We start from the raw sequence: 14,745 nt of genomic DNA, 5'->3' as shown, positions 1-14,745 counted from the left end.
TATCCAAGTCACAGATAGATAGATTTTTAACCAATAAGGTAATTAAGGGTTACGGGGAGCGGGCGGGTAAGTGAAGCTGAGTCCACGGCCAGATCAGCCATGATCTTGTTGAATGGCGGAGCAGGCTCGAGGGGCTAGATGGCCTACTCCTGTTCCTAATTCTTATGTTCTTATGTAAAACGGGGAGGTGGAGTAGCTGTACTTATTAGGGATAACATAATGGCAGTAGAAAAAAGTGACGTAGCCATCAGCAAGACAAAAATAGAATCCATATGGATAGAGATAAAAGATAATAATGGAAAGGAAATGGAGGAAGAACAATGCAGACAAATTATTCTGTTTTTTACTCATTTCCCGAATCATCATAGGGGATTTTACCTACCCTGATATCAATTGCACAGAAGAGATAGGTAAAGGGATAAGGGAATGGTGTTCCTACAATGTGTACAGAACTCCTTTCTAACTCAATATATAAAAAGCCCAACAAGGGAGGATTCGCTATTGGATCTAGTAATGGGGAATGAACCAGAGCAGATAAGAGATGTAAAAGTAGAGGAACATCTAGGTTATAGTGACTGTAATATAATACGCTTTAAGATAATTGAGAAGGACATAAGTACAAGCACAACGTCCGAAATCCGGAATCGCCAGGACAGAGTCCGTTCCAGTTTTGGGGTTTTTCCAGATTTCAGACAAGAAAATCAAGTCTGAAATCCACGACTGAATCTGTGCCGGGTTTTGAGCGGCTAGATCTGAAATCCGGCAAAACCCAAAATCCGACACAGATTCGGTCGAGGATTCGGGATTTCAGACTTGATTTTGTTGTCTGAAATCCAGAATCCTCAACTGAATTCGTGCCGGATTTTGGGTTTTGTCTCAAAAATGTCTGTTTTTCGGACAATAATTCAGGATTCCAGACAACTCCATCAGCTATGCACAAAATGTACGGTTTTCGGACAATTCTGGTTTTGGGAGTTCCGGATTCGGGACATTGCACCTGTATGATGAAAACCAGGGTAATAGATTGGATCTTGTGGTCATTCTCTTCAAACCATTCTTGGTGTTTCCTGGTCGAGTGACCGAGCGCCTCTTTGCAGGTGCCAATTATGGAAGCCCTGAGGGCAGACCAGGCACCATGGACACTCTGGGTCACTGGGAGTCGTCAGGTTGGTAGCGAGGCACTAGCTGAACAAGGCTTTCTTAGCAGGATCTGTGAGTGCTCCGGCGTTGATTTTCCTGCGGCATTGTTTTTGTTGCCGTCACTGTTTTGGGACAATGTTGATGGTGATGAGAGCAAATTAGGCGGTGGTCCATCCAGCAATTGTCAGTTCCTGTCATGGCTAAGGTGATGCGCATGTCTTTGCGGTGCCTCGCTTGAAAGATGATGTAGTCAATCAGATGCCAGTGCTTGGAGTGAGGGTGTTGCCATGAGGCTTTATATTTATCCTTCTGACAGAACAGGGTATTAGTTATGATGAGGCTGTGTTCTAAGCATTTTGTCAGGCGGAGCGTGCTATTGGAGTTGGCTTTCCCTACCCTCTCTCTGCCAATCACACCTCCCCAGAGGTCAGTGTCCTTTCCAACTCTGGCGTTGAAGTCGCCAAGGAGGATCAGCTTGTCGCACTTTGGGACTCAGGACAGGGATTGTTCAAGGCTGGAGTAGAATTCCTCTTTGGTCTTGTCTTTAGCTTCCAGTGTTGGGACGTGAGCACTGAAGATCGTAGCACACTGGTTCCGGGCTAGGGTGAACTGAAGAGTTATGAGGCGTTTATTTATCCCGCAAGAGTCTCGAAGATGGCCCACCAGCTCGTTTTACACGACCTACTCCATCGAGGCGGCGTTCTACTTCTGGTTTGCCTTTCCAGTAGAAGGTGTAACCACCACCTTGTTCCTTGAGCTGGCCTTCCCCTGCCTTGGACAGGTTAGGTGAGTGGGCAAATGCATGGCAGATGCAGTATAATGTGGATAAATGTGAGGTTATCCATTTTGGGGGCAAAAACACGAAGGCAGAATATTATCTGAATGGCGGCAGGTTAGGAAAAGGGGAGGTGCAACGAGACCTGGGTGTCATGGTTCATCAGTCATTGAAGGTTGGCATGCAGATACAGCAGGCAGTGAAGAAGGCAAATGGTATGTTGGCCTTCATAGCTAGGGGATTTGAGTATAGGAGCAGGGAGGTCTTACTGCAGTTGTACAGGGCCTTAGTGAGGCCTCATCTGGAATATTGTGTTCAGTTTTGGTCTCCTGATCTGAGGAAGGACGTTCTTGCTATTGAGTGAGTGCAGCGAAGGTTCACCAGACTAATTCCAGGGATGGCTGGACTGTCATATGAGGAGAGACTGGATCAACTGGGTCTTTATTCACTTGAGTTTAGAAGGATGAGAGGGGATCTCATAGAAACGTATAAGATTCTGACGGGACTGGACAGGTTAGATGCGGGAAGAATGTTACCGATGTTGGGGAAGTCCAGAACCAGGGGACATAGTCTTAGGATAAGGAGTAGGCCATTTAGGACTGGGATGAGGAGAAACTTCTTCACTCAGACAGTTGTTAACCTGTGGAATTCCCTGCCGCAAAGAGTTGTTGATGCCAGTTCTTTGGATATATTCAAGAGGGAGTTAGATATGGCCCTTACAGCTGAGGGGATCAAGGGGTATGGAGAGAAAGCAGGAAAGGGATACTGAGGGAATGATCAGCCATGATCTTATTGAATGGTGGTGCAGGCTCGAAGGGCTGAATGGCCTACTCCTGCACCTATTTTCTATGCTTCTATGTCTCTCTTAGAGCGGCGATGTCTATGTCGAAGCGCCCGAATTCCCGGGCAACGATAGCGATGTGGTATTCTGGTCTGTTGCTGTTGGGATTGGCCATGATGGGCCTGACGTTCCAGGTCCCGAACTTCATCTTAAAGTGTGGAAGATGCCTGTGCATGAATTCTTTTAACGAGGTCTAATACCGCCTTCAGTGCGCCAGTGTAGCCTTTGGTTGCTTGAGGAAGAGAGTATTTGAAGACCAGGATCTCAAACCCGGCACCAAGCTCATGGTCTACAGAGCAGTAATGATACCTGTCCTCCTGTATGGCTCAGAGACATGGACTACATACAGCAGGTACCTCAAAACGCTGGAGAAGTACCACCAACGTTGCTTCCGCAAGATCCTGCAAATCCATTGGCAGAATAGGCGCACCAACGTCTCGCTCTGTCCAACAACCCCAGCATCGAAGCATTTCCCATGCTCGATCAGCTCTGCTGGATGGGCCGCATCGTCCGCATGCCTGACACGAGACTCCCAAAACAAGCACTCTACTCGGAGCTCTGACACGGCAAGGGAGCCCCAGGTGGGCAGAGGAAATGCTTCAAGGAAACCCTCAAAAACATAGAAGGAGGCCATTTCAGCCCATTGTGTCCGCGCGACCGACAAAAAGCTACACAGCCTTCTGTCAGCAGCCCTGAAGGTTACATATAAACCTATGAACAATGGCGGACAGGTTAAAGAGCATCCGGCCTAACCAGTCCACCCCACACAACTGCAATACCCCATGCATCGCAACATTTTACAATCCACCCCACCCGGAGTCATGTGATCGCCTGAATAGGCACCAACATCCATGTTCGTGCTCAGAGCCTCCTTGAAAAAGTGCATTATCCCCATCGACACTTGAGAATCCCTGGCCCAGGACCGCCCAAAGTGGAGGAAAAGCATCCGGGAAGGCGCTGAACACCTCGAGTCTTTTCACCGAGAGCAAGCTGAAGCCAAAAGTCGACAGTGGCAGGAGCGTGCAGCAACCCAGACACCCCAACCTCCCGTTCCTCCAACCACCGTCTGCCCCACCTGTGACACAGACTGCAGGTCCCGCATTGAATTGTTCAGTCACCTGAGAACTCATTTTTAGTGCGGAAGCAAGTCATCCTCGACTCCGAGGGACTGCCAAAGAAGATGATGATGATGATGATGATTGGAGAAAAGCTGATTTTGAGGGGCTGAGAATAAAACTTGGGAAAATAAAATGGGCAACAATGTTGGAAAAAAATGATGTGGAACAGCAATGGGAAACATTTAAAATGGTGTTCAACAATATATTCCACTAAAAGGAAAGAACAAACTAAACACTAATGAGACTCCATAGATGAATAAAACCATAAGGGAACTGTTGAGGGTAAGGAAAGGGGCATACATTAAGTACATAGACAGCCGGGGAGTGCATGATAAAGATTAGGAAAGAAGTAAAAAAAAAATTGGAAGTCAGAGAGGAATATGAAATTAAATTATCAAGGAACATAAAACAAAATAGTAAAATATTTTGCAGGCGCATCAATAAGAAAAGGAAGGTTGGGATGGGAATAGGATAATTAAAGGATAGACAGGATAATACCACAGGTAACGATAGAGAGATGGTAGAAATATTAAATAATTATTTTGCTTCAGTATTTACTGGGGCGATAGAGCAGGTGGACATGGCATTGGATGATGAGATTAATAATGAGATAAGTGCATTTAAAATAAGAAGGGATATATTGAATAAACTAATCACACTCAGAGGATTAACCCCTGGTCCGAATGGATTGCATCCACGCATTTTAAAAGAATCTAGGGAAGAGATAGCAGATGCATTACTACATATATTTAATAATTCGTTAGAAAAGGGTGTTGTGCCAGAGGACTGGCGGATAGCTAACGTAATACCTATATTTAAGAAGGGAGATAGAACATGTCCAGGGAATTATAGACCAGTCAACTTAACATCAGTGGTAAGAAAAATAATGGAATCCCTACCAAAGGAGAAAATAGAAGAACATCTAGAAACCAAGACTATAATAATGAGTAGTCAGCATGAATTTCAAAACAGAAAGTCTTGCTTGAGCAACCAAGTAGCAGAATCGATTGCGAGTTGACTTCAAGACAGAAAGCAGAGAGTAGGGTTAAAAGTAGCTATTCACAGTGGCAGAAGGTGGGTAGTGGTGTTCCACAAGGATCAGTGCTGGGACCACTGTTGTTCACAATTTACATTAACAATTTAGACTTTGGAATCAAAAACACAATGTCTAAATTTGCAGATGACACCCAAGTTGGGGGGGATGGTGGGGGGGGGCGGGTGGGGGTACGGTGGTGGTGTGGAAGGGAGGGAGGGATAGTCAATACTGAGAAGGACTGCAACAAATTACAGGAGGACACTTCCTCCACTTAGGGTGGACTTTGGCCAGGGACTCCCAGATATCAGAGGGGATGTTGCACTTTATCAGGGAGGCTTTGAGTGTGTCCTTGTAACATTTCCTCTGCCCACTTTTGGCTCGTTTGCCGTGAAGGAGTTCCAAGTAGAGTGCTTGCTTTGGGAGTCTCGTATCTGGCATGCAAACAATGTGGCCTACCCAGCGGAGCTGATCAAATGTGGTCAGTGCTTCAATGCTGGGGATCCTTTTGGCTTGGTCGAGTTTGAGGGTGCAAGTATAGGTTGGGTAGAGGAACAAAGGGATCTCTGAGTACAAATACACAAATCACTGAAAGTTGCGACACAGGTTAGCAAGGCCTTTTGAAAAGCAAACCAAGCACTACGGTTTATTTCTAGATTGTAGAATTAAAAAGTAGTGCAATTATGCTAAACCTGTATCGAACCTTGGTTAGACCACACTTTGTGTACTGTGTACAGTTCAGGTCGCCATATTATAAAAAAGATATAGCGTCATTGGAGAGGGTGCAGAGAAGATTTGCAAGGAAAAAAGTAGGCTGAGAGGTGACCGAATAGAGGTCTTTAAAATTATGAAAGATTTTGATAGAGTGGATACAGAGAGAATGTTTGCACTTATGGGGAAGAGCATAACTAGAGGCCCTTATTGTAGGATAGTCACCAAGAAATCTAATATGGAATTCAGAAGAAACTTAATTACCTAACGAGTGGTGAGAGTGTGGAACTCATTACCACCCGGAGTGGTTGAAGCGAATAGTGTAGATGCATTTAAGGGGAGGCTAGACAAGCGTATGAGGGAGAAGGCAATGGAGGGTTATGCTGATAGATTTAGATGAGGAAAGATGAGAGGAGGCTCGAGTGGAGCATGGACTGGTTGGGCCAAATGGCCTGTTTCTGTGCCGTATATCCTATGTATGCCATGCTAATTAACCCTGTGTCATTACACAATGCAAGATTTAAAATAGCCTGTTCCCTGGTTGGTTCCATGATGTATTGTTCGAGGAAACTATCCTGAATGCATTCCATGAACTCGTTACCATTATTCCCTGCTTTGACCTAATACTCTGCTGCACTGCTACTGCTAAACTCGCTGTCCCTTCCTGTCGCACTCTTGATTATTACCCAAATCGCTATACTGCTCTATTGCCTTGACCTTTCTCTTTAGATTTCTAAACTTCCCCTCACCTGACCCCTCCTTTTTCCCCTTTTTCATTTAAAGCCCTATCTACAGCCCTAATTATACAATTCGCCGACAGAATAGCTCCCTCTTTCCCCAATACTAGTGCCAGTGCCCCATGAATTGAAACCCCTTCCACTCTTTGAGCCACACATTTAACTCTCTGATCTGCTTGACCCGAAGCCAATTTGCCCGTGACTCAGGTAGTAATCCAAAGCTTATTACCCTTGAGATTCTGTTTATTAATTTAGACCTTAGCCCCTCAAACTCGCTCAACAGAACCTCATTCTTAGTTGCATCTATGTCGTTGGATCCTACATGGACCATGACAACTGGATCCTCCCCCTCCAAGTTCTTCTCCAGCTGCGAGAAGATATTCTTAACCATGGTACGGGCAGGCAACACAGCCTTCGGGACTCCCTTTCATGGCTGCAGAGAACAGTATCTATCCCATTTCTCATTTCATATCTATTTCTCATCACTGGCATCATTCTTGTGAATCTATGCAGTTTCGACCCTTTGGCTTCAATGTCCTTTATATAATAGGACCTACAGTACTCTAACTGACATATGCATTAATTTGGACAAATTTATCATCACCTATGCCCCTATTTTTTTTAAATGGCTTTTTTGTGGTTTCATCTCCCTACACTTGTGCTTTCAATATCGCTGCTTTCATTCATGTTTTTCATCATCATTGGGCCGTAATTTGCGGCCCCTACAGACGTGTACAAAGTGCGCACGTGCCTATAAGGGCCGCACAAGTTCCGTGTTTAGGCATGTGCTGCGCATGCGCTAAAACCCAAATCTTGCGATGTGTCAAGAACTTTCTTAGCAGATCCATCGCATCCCCAACTTCTGCCCAACAAATGCCCGTGAAATTTGTATGCCTGATAAAAGCAGGCATAAGTTCTGCTTTTGCCTGCGTAAAAGTTTAAAAAACCAAAAAATAAAATGTTAGCAATAATTTACAATACTCTCTCATAATTTGCATTCTTCCCACTCAATCCCAAAATAATCGACTTCTCTAAAGCAAAAGATGTGGCACTAATTAAGTAAAATATTTAACAAATTATTGTGAATTAAAATGTTTGGAAAGATATTATTAAAATTCACTGTTTAACAGAAATATTCTAATATCGTTATATTAGTGAATTATAAACCTGGCTTAGTTGAAGTTGGAACTCTTTTTTTATTTATGATCCGAGAGCCAATAGTACCAGGTCTGTTTCTGTATAGTACCTGCTAACATCTCAAATAATTTCAGTAATCTGTCATTAATATCATTCCAACTTTAGTTTGTTTGCCAACATGTAGGGCCCAAGTTTCCACACAATAAAAAACGGGCGCCCCTCTGAGCTGGGCGCCCGTTTTTCGCGCCTAAAGCGGCGCCGGAAAAAAAACGCGCGATTCTGGAGCGCTTTGCAGATCCTTGTCTGTTTGGCGTGGCGCCCAGGGGGGCGGAGCCTACACTCGCGCCGATTTTGTAAGTGGGAGGGGGCGGGTACCATTTAAATTAGTTTTTTTCCTGCCGGCAACACTGCGCGTGCGCGTTGGAGCACACGCGCAGTGTGAAGGAAACATTGGCACTTGGCCATTTTTGTAGTTCTTTGTAGCTGTTTAATTTTTGAAAATGTTTTAATAAAAGCACATTGCCATCAGCACTGAGGCTTCTTGCAGCCTTCTCACTGTCTCTTTCCCCCCCCCCCCCCCCCCCACCCCCTTGCGGGAACGAACGGGCGCCTCCTCCCCCCCGGCGGGAACAAACGGGCGCCTCCTTCCCCACCGCCCCCCTCCCGCCCTGCGGGAACGAACGGGTGCCTCAACTTGTGAGGCTGACTGCAGCATTCTCCGTGGCTGAAGCACTTTCACACAGGTAGGAAGATGGTTTATTTAATCTTTTCTTTGCTTATAAATGTTTATTCAGGTTGGATTTATTTGTATAATATTTGTAGAAGTATAAATAAGGATTTATTATAGAATTTAATGACTTCCCCTCCCACCCCCACCTCGTTCTCGACGCCTAATTTGTAACCTGCGCCTGATTTTTTAATGTGTAGACAAGGTTTTTTCAGTTCTACAAAAATCTTCACTTGCTCCATTGTAAGTTAGTTTGGAGTACGTTTTCACTGTGGAAACTTTGAAATCAGGCGTCAGTGGCCGGACACGCCCCCTTTTGAAGAAAAAATTCTGTTCCAAAGTGAAACTGTTCTAACTGACTAGAACTGCAGAAAAAAAAATGTGGAGAATTGCGATTTCTAAGATAGTCCATTCTCCACCAGTTGCTCCTAAAAATCAGGTGCAAATCATGTGGAAACTTGGGCCCGTAATATTAATATGTTGGAAGGATTATGGGGGAAGGGAGTTAAAGGTACTCTGCTGAAGCCATATAGATGAGCTGCATCAGTGCTTAAGAACATAAGAATAAGGAGAAGGAGTAGGCCACCTGGCCCCTCGAGCCTGCTCTGCCATTTACTAAGATCATGGCTGATCTGATCATGGACTCAGCTCCACTTCCCTGCCCGCTCCTCATAACCCTTTATTCCATTATCGCTCAAAAATCTCTCTATCTCCGCCTTAACTATATTCAATGACTCAGCCTCCACAGCTCTCTAGGGCAGAGAATTCCATAGATTTACAACCCTCTTGAGAGAAGAAATTCCTCCTCATAGTCTCAGAATAAGGGGCTGCCCATTTAAAACTATGTCCCCCTAGTATTAGTTTTCCCTATGAGTGGAAATATCCCCTCTGCATCCACCTTGTTGAGCCCCCTCATTATCTTATATGTTTTGATAAGATCACCTCTCATACTTCTGAACTCCAATGTGTATAGGCCCAACCTACTCAACCTATCTTCATAATCTATCTTTCCCCTCTCATTTTTTTTTGTTGTTCTTTGCTGGCTTTTAAAAGTTTCCCAATCCTCTGGCCTCCTACTAGTCTTGGCCACATTGTATGCCCTTGACAACATGTTGGAAAACTGAGCAGGATGCTTACTGTTATATAGGGTCTGTGAACCATTGTGAAAGCGGGATTAAAAAGGTTAAAAATATTTTCACATATGCGAGTAGCTGCAATTTCAGCAGCTAAAATATTTATGTCTGCATTTTGGTTTGCAGATTAATTACTTCAAGTAAATTGATGTGTTTTACTGATTACAATATTATACGAGCTTGTTTTGTGATGGTATTCACAGTCATTTGGGGATTGCTGTTTGTTTTCAACACTGAATGATTGTATTTTTTATTGGAAAAATCAATCAGTGGAAATTGCAATTGGAAGCCAGAATGTGTGATTGGAAAACTTTACAGAATGTTGGCATCCCATTCACATGCAAATTATGAATTTTGGCTATGTATGAGGACTTGCCCAAGGCTTTAGATTTACTTCTGTTGGAAGAACTAATGTCCATATCAAATCGGAAGGTTTTATTTTAATCCCTTAGGGTTCCTAAATTTTCATGAAAACATTGTTTTGTAGTTCAAGACAGGCAGTATTTATCTGCCAAGTTGTTCACTTCCCCATTATCTTATCACAAAATAACTTGGAACGTTTTGATGCTGAACTGATCTACAAATAAATACATAATTTTGAAGTAGCTTTTCAACCCATCAATTCTCATGTAGAGTTTGGAGGCCTGGACTAATGATCCAGATACGTGAGTTCAAATTCAATCACGGCAGCTGGGGAATTTGAATTCAGATAATTAAATAAATCAGTAATGGTGATTAAATTATCGGATTGTTATAAAAAACAATCTGGTTCAGTAATGTCCTTTGGGGAAGGAAATCTGCCTTCCTTACCTTGTCTGACCTGTATGTGACTCCAGACCCACAGCATGACATGATTCTTGACTTCCCTCTGAAATGGCCTAGCAAGCCACTCAGTTGCACCATACCACTATGAAAAACAATAATAATAAAACCGGAAGGACCACCCGGTATCGACCAAGGCACTGCCTTCGGGCAAAACCATGGCACACCCAGCCCACTCATCTCTGCAAAGTCCTCCTCACTAGGATTTGGGGACTTGTGCCAAAATTGGGAGAGCTGTCCACAGACATCATTATCATTATCATTATCATTATTATATCATATCATCAGTCCCTCGAAATCGAGGAAGACTTGCTTCCACTCTTAACATGAGTTCTAAGGTGGCTGTACAGTCCAATATGAGAACCACAGGTGAGGCAGATAGTCGTTGAGGGATGGGATGGGTGGGACAGGTTTTCCGCACGCTCTCTCCGCTGCCTACGCTTGATTTCTGCATGCTCTTGGCGACAAGACTCGAGGTGCTGAGCGCCCTCCCGGATGTGCTTCCTCCACTTAGGGCAGTCTTTGGCCAGGGTCTTCCAGGTGTCAGTGGGGATGTTGCACTTTATCAGGGAGGCTTTGAGGGTATCCTTGTAAAGTTTCCTCTGCCCACCTTTGGCTCGTTTGCCGTGAAGGAGTTCCAAGTAGAGCGCTTGCTTTGGGAGTCTCATGTCTGGCATGCGAACTATGTGGCCTGCTCAGCAGAGCTGATCAAGTGTGGTCAGTGCTTCGCTGCTGGGGATGATGGCTTGGTCGAGGATGCTAATGTTGGTGCGTCTGTCCTCCCAGGGGATTTGTAGGATCTTGTGGAGACATCATTGGTGTATTTCTCCAGCGACTTGATGTGTCTACTGTACATGGTCCATGTTTCTGAGCCATACAGGAGGGCGGGTATTGCTATAGCCTTGTAGACCATAAGCTTGGTGGCAGTTTTGAGGGCCTGGTCATCAAACACTCTTTTCCTCAGGTGGCCAAGGCTGCACTGGCACACTGGAGGCAGTGTTGAATCTTGTCGCCAATGCCTGCTCTTGCTTTTTTTGGCTAATTTATATGCCTCTTCCTTGGATTTAACACTATCCCTAATTTCCCTTGTTAGCCACGGTTGAGCCACCTTCCCCGTTTTATTTTTACTCCAGACAGGGATGTACAATTGTTGAAGTTCATCCATGTGATCGTTAAAATGTCTGTCATTACCTATCCACCGTCAACCCTTTAAGTCTCATTCGCCAGTCTATCCTAGCCAATTCACGTCTCATACCGTCGAAGTTACCTTTCTTTAAGTTCAGGACCCTAGTCTCTGACTTAACTGTATCACTCTCCATCCTAATGAAGAATTCTACCATATTATGGTCACTCTTCCCCAAGGGGCCTCGCACAACAAGATTGTTAATTAATCCTCTCTCATTACACAACACCCAGTCTAGGATGGCCAGCTCTCTAGTTGGTTCCTCGACATAGTGGTCTAGAAAACCATCCCTTATACACGCCAGGAAATCCTCCTCCACCGTATTGCTACCAGTTTGGTTAGCCCAATCTACATGTAGATTAAAGTCACCCATGATAACTGCTGTACCTTTATTGCACACGCTCCAAATTTCCTGTTTGATGCCATCCCCAACCTCACTATGACTGGTGGTCTGTACACAATTCCCACTAGCGTTTTCTGCCCTTTGGTGTTCCGCAGCCCTACCCATACAGATTCCACCTTATCCATTCTAATGTCCTTAATATTGCGTTAATCCCCTCTTTAACCAGTAACACTACCCCACCTCCTTTTCCTTTCTATCTTTCTTGAATATTGAAAACCCTTGGATGTTGAATTCCTAGCCTTCACAGTTCTTTTATGTAAATATCAGTGGTTGTGTTGTATGGCCTAAGATATTTGATTTTCCATTCTGCAGCCTTTTTGCATAATTTGACGAGAATTTAACTAGATTCTCTTGTGGAAAGCCCCTTGAGCTATATGAAGAATTCTGCTAAAGGCATTTTTTGGGGATTAAGACTGACCTGATGAATCCTTTCCAAGAATTCCATGTGGGAAATGTTTTGTTTTCAATATAATTTTTATAATTACAGTAAATGATTATTCCCAACGAGAAACAACCATGTGCATTCCAGAGACTCCTTGAGGACCAAGACAAAAAAGTTTCATTTTTGGTTCTGTTTTTTCAATTTGATAGTGGTATATTTCCTAACACCGCATGCGTTCAACGTTTTAAATCGTCAATTTTGGTTTGCTGTCAGGATTTCAGATGGTGGGCAAAAAGTGGTAAAATTACAACTAAAAATGCCAAAATATAATTGACGATATGTGGCTGTTGTATAAAAACAAATAGGATATTTAATGTACAAGAGCTTTTCTGGCATCCTCGCTATCATCTTACAACCAACATTCTCAACTTTCAGTTTGAGAATGGTTTGTGTTAAGAGCAATAAGGGGTTGTATTGGGATAGATGGGTTACTTGATGCTTAATTATATGATTATATAACTTGCATTATGGAGATCATTAGTATCTCGTATTCCAGCTTTCTTATTTAGAAAATGTCTACAATGATGTGTTCTGCAACAAAGGACAACATTGAAAACTATTTTATATTTCTCTCAGTTGCATGCTTTTCAATATGGACCATGTACAGCAAACACCTCAAGTTGCTGGAGAAATATCACCAATGATATCTCCGCAAGATCCTACAAATCCCCTGGGAGAACAGGCGCACCTACATCAGCGTCCTTGTCCAGGCTAACATCCCCAGCAGCGAAGCACTGACCACACTTGATCAGCTCTGCTGGGCAGGCCATATAGTTTGCATGCCAGACACGAGACTCCCAAAGCAAGTGCTCTACTCTGAGCTCCTTCATGGCAAAGGAGCCAAAGGTGGGCAGCAGAAACGCTACAAGGACACCCTCAAAACCTCGCTGATAAAGTGCAACATCCCCACTGACACCTGGGAGTCCCTGGCCCAAGACCGCCCTAAGTGGAGGAAGTGCATCCGAGAGGGTACCGAGCACCTCAAGTCTCAACGCCGAGAGCATGCAGAAATCAAGTGCAGGCAGCGGAAAGAGCATGCGGCAAACCAGTCCCACCCACCCCTTCCCTCAACGACTATCTGTCCCACCTGTGACAGGGACTGTGGCTCTCGTATTGGACTGTTCAGCCACCAAAGAACTCACTTCAGGATTGGAAGCAAGTCTTCCTCGATTCCGAGGGACTGCTTATGATGATGATGATGATGAGGGAAATTATTTTGTTGTTCTCCCTAACCCTTACTCGTGCCCCTAAAAAGAGCAAAGTAACCCATAAACTATTTTTAAAATTAAATTAAGAATGCATGCCGTGCTATTTTCTTCGAGTCACAAATGATGGAATAATTTCAGGTGAGAGTCACCTTGATGTAGAGCACAGGTTTTCACACTGGCTTCCATGGACCTGATGGTGGGGGTAGATCATCAGATCTCTGCCCATCTAAGGTTGGGAATACTGCACTGCGAGCACAGTGCCTTGAGCAATCCATATTCTATGTTCTGTAATTGTTGACTTGCCAGCATATTATTTCTGTCACAATTTTTTTAAACAGAAGCATTTTCTGCAATGGCAAATGGTTTCCCTTTGGATAGCTGTCAGTCTTGTGTAATTTAGCACTGGGGTCTTTGGGAGTGTGTTGATTATTTGTAGGGGCATTCCAGATATAGAGCAAATTATATTTTACTTAATCATGCTCCCACTGCTTTGGCATTAATAATGCATGTGGATATTTATAAATGGTAATCTTGAGATCCTCAAAGACTTATTACGATATGGAGCAACATAATCATATGCTCAAATCACAAAAGCTGAGCTATCTACAGATACACCTTTTTGCCTTTTATCTATACCATAACTGATGTATGGTACTGTTGATAATTTAGTGTCATTTTTGTTTATTTTTGAAATAGTAAATGGACAGCCACGGCCGTTGGAGTCTAATCAAGTTAAATATCTTCGCCGGGAACTCATAGAACTTCGGAATAAGGTGAACCGACTACTGGATAGCTTGGAGCCACCCAGCGAACCAGGTCTTTCTGCCAAAATCCCTGAAAATGGTACGTAGGATTAATTGACCTGGCTTCTGTGCTCCTCTTAAACATCTGTGGTGTCAATGTCCAAAACATACAATCCATGTGTTTTGTAAAATCAGTAATTTGTTCATTTGCTTTTCATTGAGTACATTAACACATGCTTTATGGAAATCTGAAGTATTTCCCAGTTTTGCTGCACATTTGTACACTGATTCCCAGATGTACAATAGGTAAATAATGACTTTAACATTCTGCGTAAAATAACAGTTGAAGGAGAGAATTTTGTTGCCCAGGGAGGTATCCAGATTCATAAAAGAACTTGCCAATCCATTTAATTCACTGTTGCATACTGTTCTAACTTCATCACCCCCTGATAATAAGTAAAGCCGGAACTGTTAAATGCGTAATTAAGTTTATAAGTAAACAGTTTTATCGGTGCAGTGTGTGAGATTTTATTTTTAATAGATTCTGTAAGCGTTCAGGATACATTCCAGTATATACTGAGGCTGATTTATA

General features: G+C 43.6%; 1 protein-coding gene across 5 annotated transcripts in view; it reads left to right on the top strand.

Moving 5' to 3' along the window:
• tfg (trafficking from ER to golgi regulator) overlaps positions 1-14,745 on the top strand; it is a 223,374-nt gene that overhangs the window by 105,186 nt on the left and 103,443 nt on the right. For all 5 annotated transcript variants that reach the window (XM_070893680.1, XM_070893679.1, XM_070893681.1 and 2 more), the window contains one exon: positions 14,107-14,253. In XM_070893680.1, the coding sequence (XP_070749781.1) occupies positions 14,107-14,253 (147 nt within the window). The remainder of the gene's footprint in view (positions 1-14,106; positions 14,254-14,745) is intronic.

The sequence above is a fragment of the Pristiophorus japonicus genome, chromosome 11 (genome assembly GCF_044704955.1).
Source record: "Pristiophorus japonicus isolate sPriJap1 chromosome 11, sPriJap1.hap1, whole genome shotgun sequence".
NCBI lineage: Eukaryota > Metazoa > Chordata > Chondrichthyes > Pristiophoridae > Pristiophorus > Pristiophorus japonicus.
The sequence above is the reverse complement of the archived record's forward strand: the minus strand, read 5'-3'. Positions and strand labels throughout refer to the sequence as shown.